We start from the raw sequence: 21270 nt of genomic DNA on the forward strand, positions 1-21270 counted from the left end.
AGAAGAGACATGATTTTGGGTTTTTAAATTACTGTCTAACAGAATTTACCTATCCATCTATTAGTTTATCCCAAAATTTATATTTTAAACACTTTTTATAGAAATATAAATACAAACATTTATATTTTGTCACTCTTTGCATCATTTACCCATTAACAAAATCTTGGGGTGGTCTCCAAAATCATCAGTATTGTACGGAAAAATGAAAACACAAAGTTTTTCATTGTGTACTTTAATCAAAAGAATACCCAAATTTGAATTCTCCAATAATTTCACTGTGTTCATTGCCTCTCTACAGCCTATGGTTGTTGGCATGTCTGTAATTATCTGCTGTGTGTGTCTATCTGAGGTTTTGTACCCATGTCCTGTGCTTGTCCCGCACAGAGGGCTTTGCTTGTATTTACATGATAGCACATAAAATGTGTTATAGGATTATTTGACTCTAAGCATATGTTGTGATAGGAGCAGTGGGGCTGTTTCCTGCCACCCAGCCGCCCACATGGCTAGCTTTATACCCGAAATAATTACATGGAAACTGTATTGTTTTAAACACTGCCTGGCCCATTAGTTTCAGCCTCTGAACCCATTTCTAATAATCTATGTGACACCATGAGGTGCGCTTACCAGGAAAGATCTTAATCTGCGTCTGCGTCTGTCTGGAGTGGGAAAATCATGGCGACTCCTTGACTCAGCTTCTTTCTCCCAGCATTCTGTTCTGTTTACTCCGCCTACCTAATTTTATGTCCTATTAAAGGGCCAAGGCAGTCTCTTTATTTAATCAATGAAATTAACACAAAACAGAAGACTCTCCCCCATCATTTCCCCTTTTTCTGATTAAACAAAAAGAAAGGCTTTTACTTTAACTTAGTAAGATTACATATAACAAAACAGATATTAAGCAAGAATTATAGTTACAATATTTATATCTATTTTATCTTTTATCATAACTAAGAAAAACTATAACTATAACTAACCATTTTTTTAACTCCATCAAAGACTCCAGAAGGATATAATATTACCTAAGAAAACAAGAAACTGAAAGCTCTAGAAATGACAGAGACATCTCGCTGCCTGTACAGTCACCCAAAGTTTCTCTGTACCATTGGGGCATCCATCTTCAGCCTTCAGGCCCATAGTAGCCAGCAGACATTTCCATGAAGCAGGAAATTTCAAAGACAGTTCAGTCACTATCTGCTGTGTTCTGCAGAATGTCTCGCAGACTCTTTCATGAGTCATGAACCTCAAAAGACCGTCTCACCTTTAGGCAAGTTCAGTAGTCCTCTCTCTGTGGGTTCTCTGTGTCCATTTTATGCAACAGTCCAGGCAAGAGCAGTTTCTTGCCCAAATGGCTATCAAACTCCATAAGGATCCTCTTCAATGCCCATCTTCCTCTCGAAGTAGATTGGTGCCGCCAGGAGCAGACATGTCTCATTGTCATGAAAAGTCCTAAGTTATTAAAACATTTTAAATGCCATATTCTGCAGTCTTTGAAAGATATGAAGAATGTCTATCTAATTGAAATGTATCTCTATATATCTAGAAAATCTAAGTAACATGACTACAAACTTGACTATTATTTATGATTATCCATCAACAACCTATATTTCCTAATTATACATTACATTTTAAAAATGAACTACACAATCACAATACCTTAATCAAGATCAAGAAATACATATACATATAACAAAATTGACCTTAAAATCCATACCAATGCAAATTATCCATACCTATATCAGACATATTTCTAAGTGAGGAAGTTACTCTACTGACCCCAAGTAACTAAGAATGGTACTTAAAACCAAACGGAGATGCTGCTCCCCTTTACATACATGTAGCATCTAACATTTATGGGATATTTGTTTTGTTCAAGGCTTCTTTCTATTTGTTGTCTGCTTTTAGCAAATGACTACCACAACATGAACACAAACATTTCAGGTCCTGGATGTGAAAAAGTGTATAACTTAAAATTAAAGCTATACATTTATCCTAAGTTGCAAATCTGATTAAATAAGAAATACAAGACATAGCAAAATTGGTTGAATTGTTCACTTAAATGTAAGTTAAACTTTAGCTGCTTCCACAAAGCCCGTACGTGCAGTAGGATCAAAAACCCACTGCAGCTTTTTTTTCGCAACGGGTTTGCCGTCAGAATGCAGGTGTTGTGAAAACCACGGCTAATTCAAAGCCAAAATGGGAAAGGAAAAGACTCACATCAACATCGTCGTCGTTGGAAACGTCGATTCCGGCAAGTCCACTACAACCGGCCACCTGATCTACAAGTGTGGTGGAATCGACAAACGAACCATCGAGAAGTTTGAGAAGGAGGCTGCCGAGATGGGAAAAGGCTCCTTCAAGTATGCCTGGGTCTTGGACAAACTGAAAGCTGAGCGTGAGCGTGGTATCACTATTGACATCTCCCTGTGGAAGTTTGAGACCAGCAAGTACTATGTTACTATCATTGATGCCCCAGGACACAGAGACTTCATCAAAAACATGATTACAGGCACATCACAGACTGACTGTGCTGTCCTGATTGTTGCTGCTGGTGTTGGTGAATTCGAAGCTGGTATTTCCAAGAATGGGCAGACCCGTGAGCATGCACTTCTGGCTTACACCCTGGGTGTGAAACAGCTAATTGTTGGTGTCAACAAAATGGATTCCACTGAGCCACCCTACAGCCAGAAGAGATACGAGGAAATTGTTAAGGAAGTCAGCACCTACATTAAGAAAACTGGCTACAACCCTGACACAGTAGCATTTGTGCCAATTTCTGGTTGGAATGGTGACAACATGCTGGAGCCAAGTGCTAATATGCCTTGGTTCAAGGGATGGAAAGTCACTCGCAAAGATGGTAGTTCCAGTGGAACCACCCTGTTGGAAGCTTTGGATTGTATCCTGCCACCAACTCGTCCAACTGACAAGCCTCTGCGACTGCCCCTCCAGGATGTCTATATAATTGGTGGTATTGGGACTGTCCCTGTGGGCCGAGTGGAGACCGGTGTTTTAAAACCTGGCATGGTGGTGACCTTTGCTCCAGTCAATGTGACAACAGAAGTAAAGTCTGTTGAAATGCACCATGAAGCTTTGAGTGAAGCTCTTCCTGGGGACAACGTGGGCTTCAACGTGAAGAACGTGTCTGTCAAAGATGTTAGACGTGGCAACGTTGCTGGTGACAGCAAAAATGACCCACCAATGGAAGCTGCTGGCTTCACTGCTCAGGTGATTATCCTAAACCACCCAGGCCAAATTAGTGCTGGCTATGCTCCTGTACTAGATTGTCACACAGCTCACATAGCATGCAAGTTTGCTGAGCTTAAAGAAAAGATTGATCGTCGTTCTGGCAAGAAGCTGGAAGATGGCCCGAAATTCTTGAAGTTTGGTGATGCAGCCATTGTTGATATGGTTCCCGGGAAGCCCATGTGTGTCGAGAGCTTCTCTGACTATCCTCCACTGGGTCGTTTTGCTGTTCGTGACATGAGGCAGACAGTTGCTGTGGGTGTCATCAAAGCTGTGGACAAGAAGGCTGCTGGAGCTGGCAAGGTCACCAAGTCTGCCCAGAAAGCTCAGCAGGCTAAATGAATATTATCCCTAACACCTGCCACCCCAGTCTTAATCAGTGGTGGAAGAACGGTCTCAGAACTGTTTGTCTCAATTGGCCATTTAAGTTTAATAGTAAAAGACTGGTTAATGATAACAATGCACCGTAAAACCTTCAGAAGGAAAGGAGAATGTTTTGTGGACCATTTTTTTTTTGTGTGTGTGGCAGTTTTAAGTTATTAGTTTTCAAAATCAGTACTTTTTAATGGAAACAACTTGACCAAAAATCTGTCACAGAATTTTGAGACCCATTAAAACAAGTTTAATGAGAAAAAAAAAAAAACCACTGCAATTGTTCTTGAATTCTCAGTATTCCTCATTGTCCGCTATGTTCAGCTAGTCCGGATTTATCCCATGCTTTTTCAGACCTAGGCCAGCTGGCCTTGGTGAGATCCCAATAGAACATCCCCATTGTCTTAGTGTGTGGGTGCACCCCTCGTGGTCCTGAGTTCCTTGCTCGTGCTCCGTCTCCTTCTGCTCCTGATTTGGACCTTGAGATTTCTGTCCGGTGCTGGCTTTGTGGGAGCCTAGGCAGTTTGGATGCTCACCTTATGAGACCTGGATAGAGGTGGGCAGTCCTTGGGCTTCCCACAGGTCAGGGAACCCTGATTGCTCTTCGAGCAGATGAGGGAGGGGGACTTGATAGGGGGAGGGGGAGGGAAATGGGAAGCGGTTGTGGGGACGAGGCAGAAATCCTTAATAAATAAATAAGTTTAAAAAAAAAAACTTTAGCTGCTTAAGTACAAGGAATGAAAGCAGCTAAAGTTCATTGTCTTCCATGAACTCAAGGTATATTATTTAACACTTGCTGACCATGCCATTATTTACTCTAGACATTGTTGTAGGGAGAGTAGGCCCTTTGTTTGTCCCAGCCACCCTGCTAGTTTATACCTGAAATAATCACACATAAATTGTATTAGTTAAACACTGCCTGACCCATTAGTTCTAGCCTCTTATTGGCTAACTTTCAGATCTTGATTCAACCCATTTCTAAAAATCTGTATGTCGCCACGAGGTCATGACTTACTGGGTAAGATTTAGCATGTCTGACCTGGCAGCTCCATGTCAGCTCTCTCTCTGACCTTCTTGCCAGCATTCAGTTCTGTATTCGCCACCTACCTACCTAAGTGCTGCCCTATCAAAAGGCCAAGGCAGTTTCTTTATTCAACCAATGAAAGCAACACATAGACAGAAGAACCTCCTACGCCAGAACATAAGCCAAAACAAACTGTTTTTTTTTTCTTATAAACTGGCATAGTCATGATTTTTTTTTTTCTCAACGACAAGTTAGTAACTAATCCATCTAATGTTGGGCAGTAATGGAAGAAAGCCTGTGTTTCATGCAACCTTTTATTTGCAGCCATCACTGTTGAATTATCTCGGTTTATGAAATAACCAGGCCCCCTAAAATATAAAACAATTATATTTTTATTTATTATAAGGGGTAAATTCACAAAACAGGAACAAGGAGTCCAAGCTCAACTGTGCTGCAAGGGAACCACATGGCCACATGCTGTTTTTCTCCAGGTCCCGGAAAACCACACCCTAACTTGGTCCCACCTCTTAAAGATAATTGGTTGACAAAGATTCCCCATCATGTCACCTTGACTACACTTGCAAACCCCGAGTGTGCAGAGGATGTAGGTGAACTCTTCAGGTTCTAAGAATTGTGAGCTGTGATTATAGTGATACAAATACACACACACACACACACACACATATATTTAACACATGTAACTATATATAATTGTTTCAGATTTTTATATCAGACAGTAATTTTTCCAGATGTCATTTTTTGTCTCATCCTCAAGGTGCTTTGAATTCAGACAAGCAGTACAGTAACTCAAGAGTGATTTATATGTCAAAATGAAAACGATATTATTCATGAGCTGTGTCTAAGAAAAAAAAAACATTCTGCTTTTAAGATAGTTGTGTATTTCATAACCAGACCTTTGAAAACCAATCCCTAGATGTCGCTATAGGTTTTTTTTTTTTTTTTTTTTCGAGACAGTGTTTCTCCGTAGCTTTTTGGTTCTTGTCCTGGAACTAGCTCTTGTAGTACAGGCTGGCCTTGAACTCACAGAGATCCGCCTGCCTCTGCCTCCCGAGTGCTAGGATTAAAGGCATGCGCCACCACTGCCTGGTTTCCAATCCCTAGATGTCATTGCATTATAAATGATATTTCCAGATTAACCCTGATTAAGATGTTTTAAATAAATTCATTTATTTATGTTGCATCCTGGCTCTAGTTTCCCTTCCTTTCCCTTCTCTCACTCCCTGCCCTCATACCTCGACTCCCAATATACTCTTCTGCTTCTGTTTAGGAAATGAAAAGCCCCCCATTAGTATCAAATAAACATGGCTTATCAAGTTGTAGTAAGACTAAGCACCTGTCCATATATTAAAACTGAGCAAGGTGACATAGTTTGAGGAGTAGCACCCCAAAAACCTCTGTTCCCCTTGTTCAGAGTCCCATAAGAGGACCAAGCTACACAACTATAACATTTAGGCAGAGAGCTTAGGTCAGTCCCACACAGCTCAGTGGTTGGTTCATAACCCTTATGAGCACAGGATAGTTGACTCTGTGGATATTCATGTGGTGTCATTGATTTCTCTGGCTGATACAATCCTTTCCACCCCTCTTCAGCAGGATTCCCCAAACCCCACCTAACTTTTTGCTGTGGGTCTGCATCCGTCTTCATCAGTTCCTGGATGAAGCCTCTTTGATGACAATTGGGCTTGGTACCAATCTGGTCACAGGAGAATGCCAGACCAGGCAACATATTCCCTATTGCTAGGAGTCTTAGCTAAGGTTATCCTTGTAGATTCCTGGGAGATTCCCTGTGCCAAATTTTCTCCTGACCCTGAAATATACCCCCGTTCCCATTAGTCTCTTTCAGTACTTCCATATCTGCCATCACCACAATTTGATCTCTCATGTTCTCATCCCTACCCTCTCTCAGTCCACTCAAAAATCTTTTCTATTTTCTCTTCCCAGATAGATCCAGGTATACTCCCATGAACCATTTTTTGTTACCTAGTTTCTCTGGGTCTGTAGATTGTAACATACTTATCTGATATTTTACAATTAATATCCACATATGAGTGAGTACATACCATATTTGTCTTTCTTTGTCTGGGTTACCTCACTCAGGATGGTTTTTCCTACTTCCAATTATTTGCCTTCAAATTTTCTGGTGTCCTTGTTTATAACAACTGAGTAATACTCCATTGTATAAATGTACCACATTTTCCTTATCTATTCCTTAGTGGAGGGACATTTAGGTTTCGTCCAGGTTCTGAGGCTATTAGGAATAAAGCTACTATGAACATAGTTGAGGCAATGTCCTTGTGTTATGATTGAGTATCCTTTGGGTAATATACTCAAGAGTGGTATAGCTGAGTCTTGTGGTAGATTCCTAGTTTTTTTATATTTTTGAGGAATTGCCTCACTGACTTCCAATGCACTCCCATCAGCAATGGAGGAGTGTTTCTCTTGTTCTAAATCCTTTCATCATGAAGCTGTTACTTGTGTTTTTGATCTTAGTCATTCTGACAGGTATAATAAAGAATCTTAGAATCATTTGATTTGCATTTCACTGATGGCTAAGAATTTTGAATATCTCTGTAATTGGTTTTCAGCCATTTGAGATTATTCTGTTAAGAATTCTATCCCATTGTTTTATGTTTTTTAAAAAGAAAACAAGCTATTTTTTTTTCATTTTACATACCAATCCCAGTTCCCACTCCCTTCCATCCTTCTGTTATCTCCAACTTCACCCCTATCCCACCCCATCCACTCCTCGGATTGGGCAAGGCACATTGCTTTGAGGAAGGTCCAAGGCACTCTCTACCATACCTAGGCTGAGCAAGGTATCCATTCAAAGATAATGGGTTCTCAAGAAGTCAGTACAAGCAGTAGGGATAAATCCTGGTGCCACTGCCAGTGGCCCCACAGCCTGCCCCAGCCATATAAATGTCACCCACATTTAGAGGGTCTAGTTTGATCCTATCCTGGTTCTTTCCCTGTCCCACTGGAGTCGGTGAGCTCCTATAAGCTCTGGTAAACTATTTCAGTTGGTGTCCCCATAACGGTCATGACCTCTTTGCTCATGTTCTCACTTCTCACACTTTTTGACTGGACTTTGGGAGCTCATCCCAGTGCTCTTCTGAAGATCTCTGCCTCTGTTTCCATCAGTTACTGGATAAAGGTTCTGTGGTGACATTTAAGATATTCATCAATGACTACAGGGCAAGGACAGTTCGGACACCCTGTCCTTTATTGCGTAGTGTATTAACTGAGGTCATCCTTGTTGATTCCAGGGAATTTCTCTAGTGTCAGGTTTCTTGCAAGTCCCATAATCTTTCCCTCAAACATAATACCTCTTTCCTTTCTCTCATCCCTGTCCTTCCTCCATCTGGATTATCCCATTTCCTCAAGTTCTCCTATCCCCTCTCTTTTCCCCTCCTCACCTCCCTTTTATCCCTGCTCCCACAGCCACCAGCAATTTAAACGGAGAGAACCTCAAAGCCTGTACCAACCACATTTTTATTTGAATTATTTGGCTTACTGATGTCTAGTTTCTTGAGTTATTTCTATAATTTGGAAATAAACCCTCTGTTGAATTTGGGATTTGTTAATATCTATATCTTTTCTCATTCTACAGGCTGCTGTTTTGTCCTATATTTGGTTTTATCTTTATATCTAAACCACAATTTCACTCATGCAAATTGATGTAAAAAATTCTCAATAACATACTGGCAAACCAAATCTCAAAACACATCAAAAAGATCATCTACTATGACCAAGTGGGCTTCATCCCAGAGATGCAGGGATGGTTCAACACTGGAAAAATCTGTCAATGTAATCCAACATATGAACAAAATGAAAGAAAAACACCACATGATCATCTTGTTAAATGCTGATAAAGCCTTTGGCAAAATCCAACACCCCTTCAAGATAAAAATCTTCAAGAAATCAAGAATACAAGGGAAATATGTAAATGTAATAAAAGCAATATATAGCCATTAGATTGCCAACATCATATTAAATGGAGAGAAACTAAGAGAAATTCCACTATGATCAGTAATAAAACAAAGTTGTCTATTCTTTCTATACACATTCAATGTAGTGCTTGAAATTCTAGAAAGAACAATAAAATGACTAGAGGAAAAAAAAACATCTTCAACAAATTGCATTTCTCAAACTGGATGTTGGAATGTAGAAGAATACAAATAGATCCATATATGTTGCCCTGAACTAAACTCAAGTCCAGGTCAATGAAAGACCTCAACCTAAATCCAGACAGATATACTGAATATAATAAAAGGAAAGCAGAAAATATTCTCAGATTCATTGCCACAGAAGACAAGTTCCTGAACCAAGCCAAATAGTGCAGGCACTACTGAAAATAAATGGTGCCTCATAAAATTGAAAACATTCTGTAAGGCAAACACAAAGTGGGGGTTTCTAAGGAGTTTCATTCTTAGGTTACTCCTTAGAGTATCTGCACTGGGGAAAAGCTGAAGGGTTTTGAAGATATTAAGAGTCACTCATCTCTTAGGTGCAAGAGCAGCAGAGTTGGAGGACATAGGGCGAGTAAATGAAGGAGTTTGGATGTTGTCTTCCTTTAAAAGTATCATCCTTTTTACAAATACACTGAGTCTCCTTAGTGGTGTTTATGCATACATGGGTGCAGGACCATCTATGAGTGACAGACGTAGAGGTGCAAACATATGAGGTAGGAAAAATGGTGTGGTATAGGGAAAAATTTTCAGAGGAAGGACTGGGGATGGATTTCGTTAAGGTACATTAATTATATTCGTGTATGAAATTCTCAATAAAATAATAGTTAGACCTATTCACAAATTCAGAAAACAGTGTACCTAGTAAAGGTATTGTTTTTTATTTTATAAATTTATTTCCTTTAATAATCAGGTTTGTAAATGGGGATATTAAAAAAAATATTGGGAACACGCATGCATCCCCGGAAGTATTAGACTAGAGGTTGTCCCATAGAGACCCAGAATTTTGTTAGGAAAGCCAAACTTCATATTGATTTACATCAAATGTTTGCTAATATAAGGTGATGCCTTCAGAAGCAGGAGTTTTGAAAAAAAATGAGTACTTTATTTAATAATGACCTACAGATCAATGTAATTCTGGCCAAGTACTGTTGGAAGGAAGAAATAAAAATTTAGTTAAAAAGCACAATAATGTAGATAAGCTTCACCTTTGAAATTAAATAATTGTTGCAAAAACTTAATTTCAATTTTATTTATTTATACATTTGATCTATTCAACCTACACTTATTGGAAACATTACAGGACTTTTTTGGTATATTTGTGTATGTAGTGTGTGTGTGTGTGTGTGTGTGTGTGTGTGTGTGTGTTTTAATGTTTGTGGGTGTTTATGTAAGTGTATATGTCTGGGACTGGGGAATTATCAGGCTAACATTTGACAGTATCTGTTAACTCCTCTATACCTTATTCATTGAAGCAGGATCCTTCAAGTGAACCTACAACTTACCTGGTTAGATAATCTAGCTAATAAGTTTGCTTCTAAGACCCTGTCTCTACTTTGTAAGCACTGGGAATATAAATGGGATGCTACAGGTTTACATGGTTTTTGAAAACCCAAACTGAAGACTTCACACTTGCACAATAAATAAACACTGCCCATTAAGCTATTTCCCCGTGAAGTAAGAAAATTTTTGACAGTGGGGGGAGGGGGAGAAGGGTGGGAGGAGGGGGAGAAGGGTGGGAGGAGGGGAAGGGAAATGGGAGGCTGGGAGGAGGTGGAAACTTGTTTTTTTATGTTTTTTTCCTTCTTTTCGCAATAAAAAAAATTAAAAAAAAAGAATAAGGAAGAGTAAATACTTTCTGTATAGGTTTAACACATAAGTTTCAATGTGTATTTTTTAATCTAATTGTGACTCTTTGTCAGAGACCCTACACTGTGTATGTGTGCTTTTTAAGCATGCATTAGATATATTCAATTTGCACACTTTATATTGAAGCAGAAACAAAAAATCTAGTTCCTGCCAGTTGGTGGTAGCATATGCCTTTATGCCCAGCACTTGGGAGGCAGAGGCAGGTGAATCTCTATGAGTTAGAGACAAGATTCAATGCTACACATAGAAACCCTGTTTCAAAAAAAAAAAAAAAAAGAAAGAAAGAAAAAGAAAAAGAAAAAAAGAAATCTGGTTCCTATGCATATCCAAGTATCCTTGTTTAAAATTCATATTCAAGGGTCTCTCAACAAAGCTCAGTGGACTAAATTTCTCACTGCTAATTATGGCAACCTGAGTTTAAACCCCAAAACCTAGATAATTGAAGCATAGGAAAGGTTCCTATGAGTTGCTCTTAGTTCCACATGCAGTATAATAGGCACATGAACACGTGTGCAAGTACACTCATACATAATAAATATATGCATGTAAATAATATGGAAAAGATACATACTCAAAAGTATTTGAACACTTGGAGCTATAAGTCAGCAAAGAGAGAATGATGGAATCACATGGTTGTTACTAAAGGATGTTAAAAATACCCTTTGATACTCTTTGTTGTAATTTCTTTTTCTTTTTTAATTAGATTTTTGTTTTACATATCAATCTCAGTTCCCCCTCCATCCATTCTCCTGCTCCCCCTACCTTTTCATCACCTCACCCCCATCCACTTTCAGAGAGAGAGAGAGAGAGAGAGAGAGAGAGAGAGAGAGAGAGAGAGAGAGAGAGAGAGACAGAGACAGAGAGAGAGAGAGAGAGAGAGAGAGAGAGAGAGAGAGAGAGACCTTCCACAGGGAATCAACAAACTCTGTCACATCACTTGCAGCAAGACCAAGGCCCTCCCTCCTGTATCTAGGCTGAACAAGGTAACCCTCCTTAAAGAATGGGCTCCAAAAAGCAGTTTATGCACTGTCAGTGGTCCCACAAACCGCCAAACTATAAAACTGTCATCCACATTCAGAGCGCCTAGTTCGGTCCTATGCAGGTTTCTCAGCTTTCAGTCGAGAGTCAGTGAAGTTCCACTAGCTCCAGTCAGCTGTTTCTGTGACTATCTCTTGAGATATCTGGGTTAAATTTGGCCCTTGTTTTAGGGGTTTAATTTGTATGTTCCAAGTATAGTGTTATAAAATGGAGTGAAAAAGATTAATAAAACCCTATCCTCACAGATTTTTCAAATATGAAATAGCTTAGCATGGAAATTATAAAGTGTAAATCACTATTAAATATTTCAGGATTATTTGGGATCTTATTGTCATCATCTAGAGGACTTGATCACATTCATTTTCTCTGTTAATTAAGGAATTATAAGGTTGGAAAAAAATCTGTCTTCTACTTAATTGTTGCTTCAAGTGACTTGAGATATAGTAGAAGGATTGAAATTACTTTTCTCAAGTGTTTAAACATATGGTAATTCTATTTGTCATTTTCTACATCGTGTAATTTTTCCTATCTTTAGGGTTTTCTTTCAGCTCCTCAGCAGCAGGATGTGTAGTTTTTGAAATAAAAAAAAAATCTCTATTGAAGGACCAATTTGTTTAGTTCTCTGACTTTGGATAGCAACTTAAAATCCTGAAACGGACTGTCCACATCTCTAATGTGGGTGCTGATAATACTATATACATTTTACAGCATCATGACTCAGAGATAATGAAATATGTGAAAGTGTTAAGCAAAGTATAAACACTCAAGGGAATATATATATATATATATATATATATATATATATATGTAAGTTTGCAGTCAAAGCCCAATGCAGTTTTTAACATAAACGAATCAAACTGAAACAAAACATGTAATTTTACTCTTATAAAGAACGTTAAAGATAAATTGATTATCCAATATTTTTATTCTTGTGATTTTAATGGGTTCTGTCACTATGTTTTCTTTCCTAATGAAATCCAATCCCTCTCAATGAAGGAGGAAGATTTTGTAAACAAGCATTAGTTGATAAACATTCCAAAATTCTCTTTATGGCTTTAAAATGCATTTTTGACAAGTTAAAAATATATGTTCTCTGATTCTTCATATGTATTAAATTCTAGAAAATCCTTTTCTTAACTTGGCACATAATATGTTTCTCTCTATGATAGAAAGTATTAAAATCTATTCTTAAGAAGGTATTCGAAATGCCCAAATTTCATCATACTGTAGAACTTGGTAAAAAGTGAGGAGAAATTTGCCATGTATTAAGACTACATTGCAGCTAATTGTCTGCTTAATGCTATTTGCTCTCCAATGATTTATAAAAATGACTAGAATTTATAATAATGCTATGGAGACGGGGGCCTAAGGCCATTTCTTCACTTCCAGTGATGGCACATACTATGGTTGAAAACTTTGTCAGGAAACAGCTGGATAGGGGAATGTGCACTGAGAACTGTATATGAGAAGCAGATATGAGAAGACATGGCCAACAAATATGCCTGGAGATGCCATAACGATGGTCCTGAAACTAAATCAAAATTTGCAAGTGTAGAAAAGAGTGAGTAGAGCAGAGGAATTTTGATATGGGTGATTAGGATAGAGGAAAGGATACAAATGACAATCAATGGAATACACTGTATATATGTATGGAATTATTAAAGAAAAATTTAATTAATAGAAGAAAAAGGCATAGCGTCAGGTGTTTCTAAAATGGGCTCCATCACTTCTGTGATCCTGGGTTGCTGAACTGTTAGACCATTGAACCATTGTCTTTGCCATCACTGAATAAAGAACTCTTTACATTACCAGTTATTCACATTATTGGAGACTTGTAAGCAAGTTTCAGCATGGAGTAACCTAACGGTGTCGACTATTGTAACTTTTGTATGTTCACACACACCAAAACCTCTCTAGTTTGGCTTGAGAACTTAATGCTTGATTAATCAAAATTTGAACTGCTGAGCACGAAGCACACTAATCCTTTTGGGATGCTTTAAATGTGAAACAAATACAAAGCGAAGATTGCCGTTAGTCTTAATTTTCTTTTACATGTGCAAATAAATACCTTGTGGTTGCTGAGACACATATGCACACATGTGCACACAAACAATTCTACCCAAAAGACAACAACCTTATTACAAACTTTATGGCTTAAAATACTAGAAATGAACAGAAATATGTCTAATATACCTGTTGTCTTGCAGGTTGCCAAAAATTAATTACCACTTGGAAGGAGTCTACTCTAGGTCTGAATCAGCATTCAGTCCAGTAACTGCGGCATTCTTTTATTAGTGGAGCATCTTTTCACTTGTCTCTCCATAGTCAAAATGATCACTGATACCCTAATTGCTCTCTTTCGCTTACAATACACAGAACTGTAGCAAATCGAGAACAGCCCAGGCTAAAGTCTCATTTCAATGTCCTTGGCTTTACTGCATGAGAAACGTTTCTCTGCAGTCATTTCTTTTTTCTCTGAGAAGTTATTGGTTACATACCTAGTGGGGCATAGATGTGATTTGAGGGGGTATTTCTACATCACGAGTTATAAATGTATAGGTTTTCTTCTTTGCACAAGAGACTACAAAACACCATGCCTGGTTTGGTTGCATCCTATCAAGAGTCACATTTGTCAGGCTATACCAGTATTTGGGGTTGTAAGCTTGACTATTTTGTTGAGGCAAGCTCCATCCCATTGGAAAGATCTGAAAGTTGAACTTCTAGCAATGGGGGATTTGTTATTAACAAAGGCTTTAGCACCCATTCCTTTCTGAAACTATGAGTTCATATGGGGACTTGAAATAGTATTGTTGTGTAATATTGTTTCCACATATAGGCTGAGTTACTCATGAAAGAGGACTCATACCACACAACCTAAGCATAAAAATGCATTCTTAAAATGAGAAGCAGAGGAGTATGGAGAGAAGACTTTATTGCCTTATTCATACTAATTTTTATCCTAAAAGCTTGTTGAAACAGCCCACTGGTGGCATATATGTGGGTGTGTTTGTGTTTCTCTCTTTTGTTTTAATTATCACCTCTATTTATTCCATTTCTTGAAAATCAAATGTAGACTTTTGCATTTCATTTATATGCTAAATTATATCAAACATAGCCAGGAAATACCCTTTCCAGCTGGTTTTGCATATTATTGAATATTTCCTACAGTTCTAGGAATTTGAACCGTTCCTCCCGAAATTCCGGCTTTGGCTTTCAACACTTGTTCAAAGATGGATTGGGGGAAAATATAAGATCATGAAGGCTGTGATTTATCAGTACAATATCTTTATAGGGATTCACAAATTCCTTGTGTCATTGGAAGGTAGAGAAAACTGGGAGGGACCAGAGAATAGAAAGTAGGTCATTGGTGGCCTGTTTTTGAACAACATACTTTGACCCTGGTCCCTTCCTTTAGTTCTCCTTGCTGTCTTTCTTTGCAAATGCTCCTGCCATCATGGTGCACGTCCTTATGCATAACAGAGGGAGGTGCTGTCTATGGAACATAACCTCTGAAACCTCCAGCTTAAGTAAAACTTTTTTCCTTCTAAATTATATACAGCAGTCATTGTCATGAGTAAAAAACACTGATCAATACAATAGCTGTTTCTTCCTAGCATTCGCAATAGATCATGGTCAAACAAAAGTTTTTGACAAATTTATAAATGTGGTATATGACTTTTATCTTAATTTGCATATTATTTATGCATTTGAACCACCTTTCATGGGTCATTTAAAACTAATTACTCTTTCATCAGTAATCAATTTTGTTTGTGGAAACTTCAGTTTTTTTTTTTAACAGATAATCCTATAAAATGTGTTATTTTAGTTTCTAAGAAATAATGTTATTTATATTTGAGGTTTATTATTCATCTTCTTCATTAAACTACCTTTAAAGTAATCTTACCTAATTGTTTCTCAAATATGTCATTGTCTGGAATGTACTTTCTCTTTGTGCGTGACTGGTGTGACTTCTTTTTTGCACATCTGCATTAGATTTATTCACTTCTATTTGCTAGTTTTGTTTGAATTAGTTCTCCCAGATACAGATTATATTTCAGACTGACTGGTGAAACTTTGATAGTAATTTGACTGATCCATCAGTATTCCAAATCTATTCAGAGCTTTCTGTCACTTCCCTTCTTATACACCAACCTGTCCTTCCCTACACACCAGTCCCTAACCCCACCTACTTTCAACCCACCCCACTTCCAACATGATACTGGGTATTTGGAATGCTTAGGAATTCTCTTCTTTATACTACCCATTTCATTCCTCACTCAACCCTTTCCTGGTTGAAACTTTTTCCAGCCTAACTGCTGCCTTACAGGAAATGATACCTTAAGACCACCAAGATTTCCTGCCAGTTTGACCCAGCCTCTTTACCTAAACCCAGCCCAGGTGGACTGCTTTCCTGTGCACATAAAAGACTGGCACCCCTAGCACCTTTCATCCCTACACACAATTTGTACTTGTCACCACTCTTCACCCATTGCAAGGCCAGCGGAATAATGTGTGCGTGAGTGGAGATTCTCTTTTTGAATGCGCACTTGACCTGACACATCAGCATGCCAACCGCACTGACCTTACAATTTTACTGAAAGTTTAATTTACTTGCTATGCCCCCTTGTCTGTGCTAATCTATTAGGAATGAAAGATGAAACGGGTCTTTATTGTCCCTTTATAGAATTTAATTTATTTTATATCTCCATAGCATGATTATTCTGATGTATCTTAATAATTTGCCCACTATTTTATTGTCCTGTTTCAATTGTTAGAATAAAAAAAACTATCGTCTTTAACTTCTATTTAATCTGAAAGCTCAAAGAATTTATTTTAGAGGACCACCTCTATCAGTGATACAATTTTGCCTAAAAGTATTCATGCATTTTCTAATGTTTAATTGGTTTACTGGCCTATAGTCTCTGGCCAATCTGGTATTAATGAAAGGTGCTGTTTTTTGTTATAAAGAATTCATGTGGACATACCTGAACATACTCCTCTGGCAATACAATAAGAGTTTTGAGTAACAGAAGGTCATACCTGAATCAAAACTCATGTTCAAACTGTGAAGTAGTGCACACCTTTAATTTTAGCACCTGGGAGACAGAGACAGGCTGTTTTCTATGAGTTTGAGGTCATCCAATGTTACACTGCAGGATTTTCTCCAAAACAAAACATGTAATTATCATCCAACTAACAAGTGAAATCTACTTCTGTAATAAAACATTAAAGGGTGTTCTAATGAGAAACCTTGCATTATTATCCACCTCGGGGGCAACGATAAGCTTTCTTCCTAACTTATGAGCATTTTCATGAATACTATTTAACTGTCCTTCACAGCATCCCTACCAGGTAGAGGTAGTAAATCTTATTTCACAAATAGATACAGGAAGAAACACTTGCCATGTCACAAAGCTAACCTATTAGCTACCTCTTTTGTGTATCTAATATTCATTCTTACTTTTGATTCATCTGATATTTAAATCTTTTATAATAAGGAAACCAGAAAACACTTCACAAACAAATAAATACCCACACCAAAAGTGTCACCATTCTGCTTTCTATAAATGAAACTGTTGAATGAAGTCATATTTTATAAAGTCTGTAAAAAGTAATCCCTATGTAAAATGGATTATTCATATTCAGCAAAATGATAAGATGTTTACTTCTTGGGCTCTTTGGTGCATTCATTAAAATTATCCCAATGGTAGCCGTTTCTAAACTGGGAGTTAGATATTCATGCACCTGATACTCAAGAGTCTATAAAAGTAAAAAGAGCACAATTTAATATGCAGTATATGCTTTAGCCAGTAAGATAACATTATGTTTGCTTATTCTCTGGAAAGTCATCAAAATATTTGCTCATATTCCTGGTCATTAACCACAAGATGCAATATTAAATGTCAGATGACTATGGAACAACATGCAAATTAGCACTTAGCGGAATGCCTCACAAAGGAGAGAGCAGCTAGCTTTTAACATGATAGTGTGCAAAAGTTTTAACTTATGGTAACTAGACTGACTAGTAAGGTAAAATCCATCTCTATATCACATATAACTCAGTAACTACCTCCAAATCCATTTGCTGAGGAGCTACATTGTATGGGACATATTCAAAACACCATCTTGTGTATTTCTAAACTATTCCGTAGACATAAAGGGGAAAATGAGACTCCAGGAGCTTTACAAAACAAAGACAGAAAATCTTGCACATTTTTACACACTCGGTAAGTTACAGTCTCAGGATTTTCCCTCAATTATATCTGATATGGAACATCAATCTCTACACCAGAATGATTAGTTTCATATCAACTTGACACAAGCTAGAGTTATCTGAATGGAGGGAACATCAGTTGAAAAAAAATGTCTCCATGAGATCTAGATGTAGGGCATTTTCTTAATTACTGATTGATGGAGGAGGATTCAGCCCTTGTGGGTGGTGACATCCCAGGACTGGTGATCAACAGTTCTATAAAAAAGCAGGATTAGTATACTCATAGGTCAGTGTCTAACCCAATCATCATCAGAGAGGGTCCCACTGGTGGATGATGGGAGATGATACAGAGGCCCACAGTGGAACATTAGGTGGGGAGAAAGCTGAAATTGGAAATCTCCATTTTGTTCCTCACCTTGTAGCTCTCAGGTCCAACAGAGAGAAAGAAAGAATCATAGGAGTCAGAGGGGTCTTGGATATTAGGAGAATATGGCCCACAGAAGCACCTAAAGGGTTCATAGGGTCTCACAGAGATTGAAGCGACATCACAGAATCTACATATATTTGAGCTAGGTCCTCTGAATATATGTTATGAATGTTAGCTTAGTGTTTCTGTGGAGTCCTGACAGTGGGAGAGGATGGGGTGTGTCTCTGACTCTTTTGCTTACTCTTGGGACCCTTTTCCTTTTACTGGGTTGCCTCATTTAGCCTTGATATGAAGTCTTGTGCCTACACTTATTGTAGCTTGTTTTGTGTTGGGTAGCTAACCCTGGGAGGCCTGTACTTTCTGAAGAGAAATAGAAGAATGAATCTTGAGTAGAGGGGAAGAAGAGGCAGGCAAGAAATGGAAGAAGTGGTGGGAGGAAAAGCTGCAATCTTCCAGATGGAAACAAATAAATAAGTTAACTAAAATTAAAAAAGCAGGCTTCACAAGACATGATAGGCAAACCAGTAAGTAGCACTCCTTCATCATGTCTGCCATGCTCCTTCCTTGCTTGAATTCCTGTCCTCATTTTATCTGTTGATGAACTGTAATGTATAAGCAAAAGCTGATTAACTTTTTCTTCCCCAAGTTGCTTCAGTCATGGTGGTGTTTCTCATCACAGCAATAGTAACCTTGATGAAGACAGACACCCTTAGATAACCTTACATATGAACAATTTTAAAGAGCATATTCTTTGCTTTCTGCTCTTTATTTCTACTTTTTTCTTTCTTTTCTTTTTTTGGGGGGAAGGGGAATTTTTTTAGTGTCCTTGAGTTTGCTTTAATTCTATTCTGTTGTTGGACTTAATTGCTTTTCTGATACAAAATTAGATCATTTCAAGGAAAAACACTTTGAATGGAACAACAATTTGTTTGTATTGCTGGTAGACATAAAAATTAAAGGAGGCCATATTTACAAATCAAAACACCTTTGATACAGAGATAAGAAAGAAAGCTTGGCTTAAGTCAAGATGAGAAACCAGGAAGTCTAAGCCTTAGTTTTCAGTACAAAACCTTAAATATTTCAGGACTGAGAAAGTTTCACACTGATATTTTATTTCAAACCCTTAATTGATTATTTCTGCTACTTCTGCAGTAATTCACCAAAAATATACCAAACTTTGGATTTCCTTTCTTGAGAAAGAAAATGGCTATTCACTTCAATTATATTTGCTGAAGGGAAAATAAAACCAATCTTGTATCCTGAGAACAAACTGAATACCTCCTTCCTAATGTTCTTACAAACAAACGAATAAAAACAAGGTACGTAAGACTGAAAGTAACTGCTTAATAGAAAGGCAAGAAGCCTGTCTTGGTTCTTCAATGTCATCTTTAAACTCAATAGTACAAATTCTATTCTGTAAACAGGGCTTTATTCCTGCCCAAATTACACACACACACACACACACACACACACACACACACAATCAAAGATTGTATATGACATATAACATGTATATAATATATGTATATATGTATATTATATAATTTATGATATTTGCAAATTCTGGGATCAGAACTAAAAGGAATTTTGAGTGATAGCAATTTAAATTCTTCCTTCCATGGATAAATCATAGAAAATTAATGGAAAAAGATGGAAAATAATGTGTGAGTGGAATGAGTTGTTGATCTTTGACTTGGACAAATCAGACTTCTAAGAACCTGAACCAAACTGAATTATTACTGGACTTTAACAGAACTGTTTTATTTATTTATTAAAAATTTCTCTCTCCTCCCCGCCACCGCCTCCCATTTCCCTACCCCTACCCAATCAACTCCCCCTTCCTCATCAGCCCAAAGAGCAGTCAGGGTTCCCTGACCTGTGGGGAGTCCAAGGACCTCCCACCTCCTTCCAGGTCTAGTAAGGTGAACATCCAAACAGCCTAGGCTCCCACAAAGCCAGTACATGCAGTAGGATAAAAGCTCAGTTCATAGCAGCATTGTTTGTAATAGCCAGAACCTAGAAACAACCCAGATGCCCTTCAATGGAAGAATGGGTGAAGAAAGTATGGAATATATACATATTAGAGTACTACTCGCAGTAAAAAACAATGACCTCTTGAATTTTGTATGCAAATGGATGGAAATAGAAAACACCATCCTGAGTGAGGTAAGCCAGACCCAAAAAGAGGAACATGGGATGTACTCACTCATAATCGGTTTCTAGCCATAACTAAAGGACATTGAGGCTATAATTCATGATCACAGAACTGTTTTATTTTTAAGAAAGCATCAATATATACTTTTTGCACTGTATATACCTTGGTGCCAAGGACTACTAAAGCTCTTAGATGCATATTAATTAGGTTATCTCCTACAGAATACATTAGAAAACATTTTACACATTGTCTGTAAGATGAAAGGTATTTACACAAATTATAGAATTTATGGATTCTTTTTCCCACTTCAAGTAATTTTTTATCATCTTTATCATTTTACTGATTTGTGGGGTTGGTTGCCTAACACTGGGCTATTAAACTAATTTTATAAAAGATTATAGGTCAGAAAGAACAGATTTGAAACAGGTTATTTTCTTTTTTCAAATCTATGTTCTTGAATTTAATCTTCCATTATCAGGTTTTAGCTTAAGAATCTATATTACTTTGCAAAAAGTGATGCTTCACACAAATTGAGCTGGGGGTGTGCTTGGAGACATTTCCCTACTATTTACACATCTTCCGTTTTCCTCTGAATATCCACCCCACTTCAGCTCCAGATTTAGAGGGCAAGCAGTAGTCTTAGGACACAGTGTGTTCTGGCATAAAACAGTATGTTCCTTCTTTTAATGCTTAACTTAGTGTCAGTTTGGGAGTTAGTAGTAATGTAACAATCTTTTTCAGAAGATAAAATAGGACCGAGGAGATGGCATAGTTGTTAAATGTCTTGCCTAGCAAGCAAGAGGCTCTGATGCCAATATCCTGAGCCCGAGTAAAATCAGTGTGTGATTATAATCCCAGTGCTTGAGAGGCAGAACAAATAGATCTGTGGTGATGTCTAGCCAGATAGTCTAAGTACTTAAGTAGCTCCAGGCCAGCACAGGA

General features: G+C 37.8%; 2 protein-coding genes across 4 annotated transcripts in view; both read left to right on the forward strand.

Moving 5' to 3' along the window:
* Lrrc4c (leucine rich repeat containing 4C) overlaps positions 1–21270 on the forward strand; it is a 1344378-nt gene that overhangs the window by 961215 nt on the left and 361893 nt on the right. The window lies entirely within an intron of this gene.
* Positions 2183–3798, forward strand: LOC121440530 (elongation factor 1-alpha 1-like). The gene has a single exon (XM_041641260.1). The coding sequence runs from the start codon at positions 2194–2196 to the stop codon at positions 3580–3582; it is 1389 nt and encodes a 462-aa protein (XP_041497194.1). The 5' UTR covers positions 2183–2193; the 3' UTR covers positions 3583–3798.

This window comes from Microtus oregoni, unplaced genomic scaffold (assembly GCF_018167655.1).
Source record: "Microtus oregoni isolate MIOR12 unplaced genomic scaffold, Mior012 000068F_ref0000429, whole genome shotgun sequence".
In the NCBI taxonomy this organism is placed as follows: Eukaryota; Metazoa; Chordata; class Mammalia; order Rodentia; family Cricetidae; genus Microtus; species Microtus oregoni.

What these genes read in the sequence shown, in the direction of transcription:
- LOC121440530 (XM_041641260.1), top strand. Translation starts at nt 2,194, where the DNA reads ATGGGAAAGGAAAAGACTCACATCAACATCGTCGTCGTTGGAAACGTC.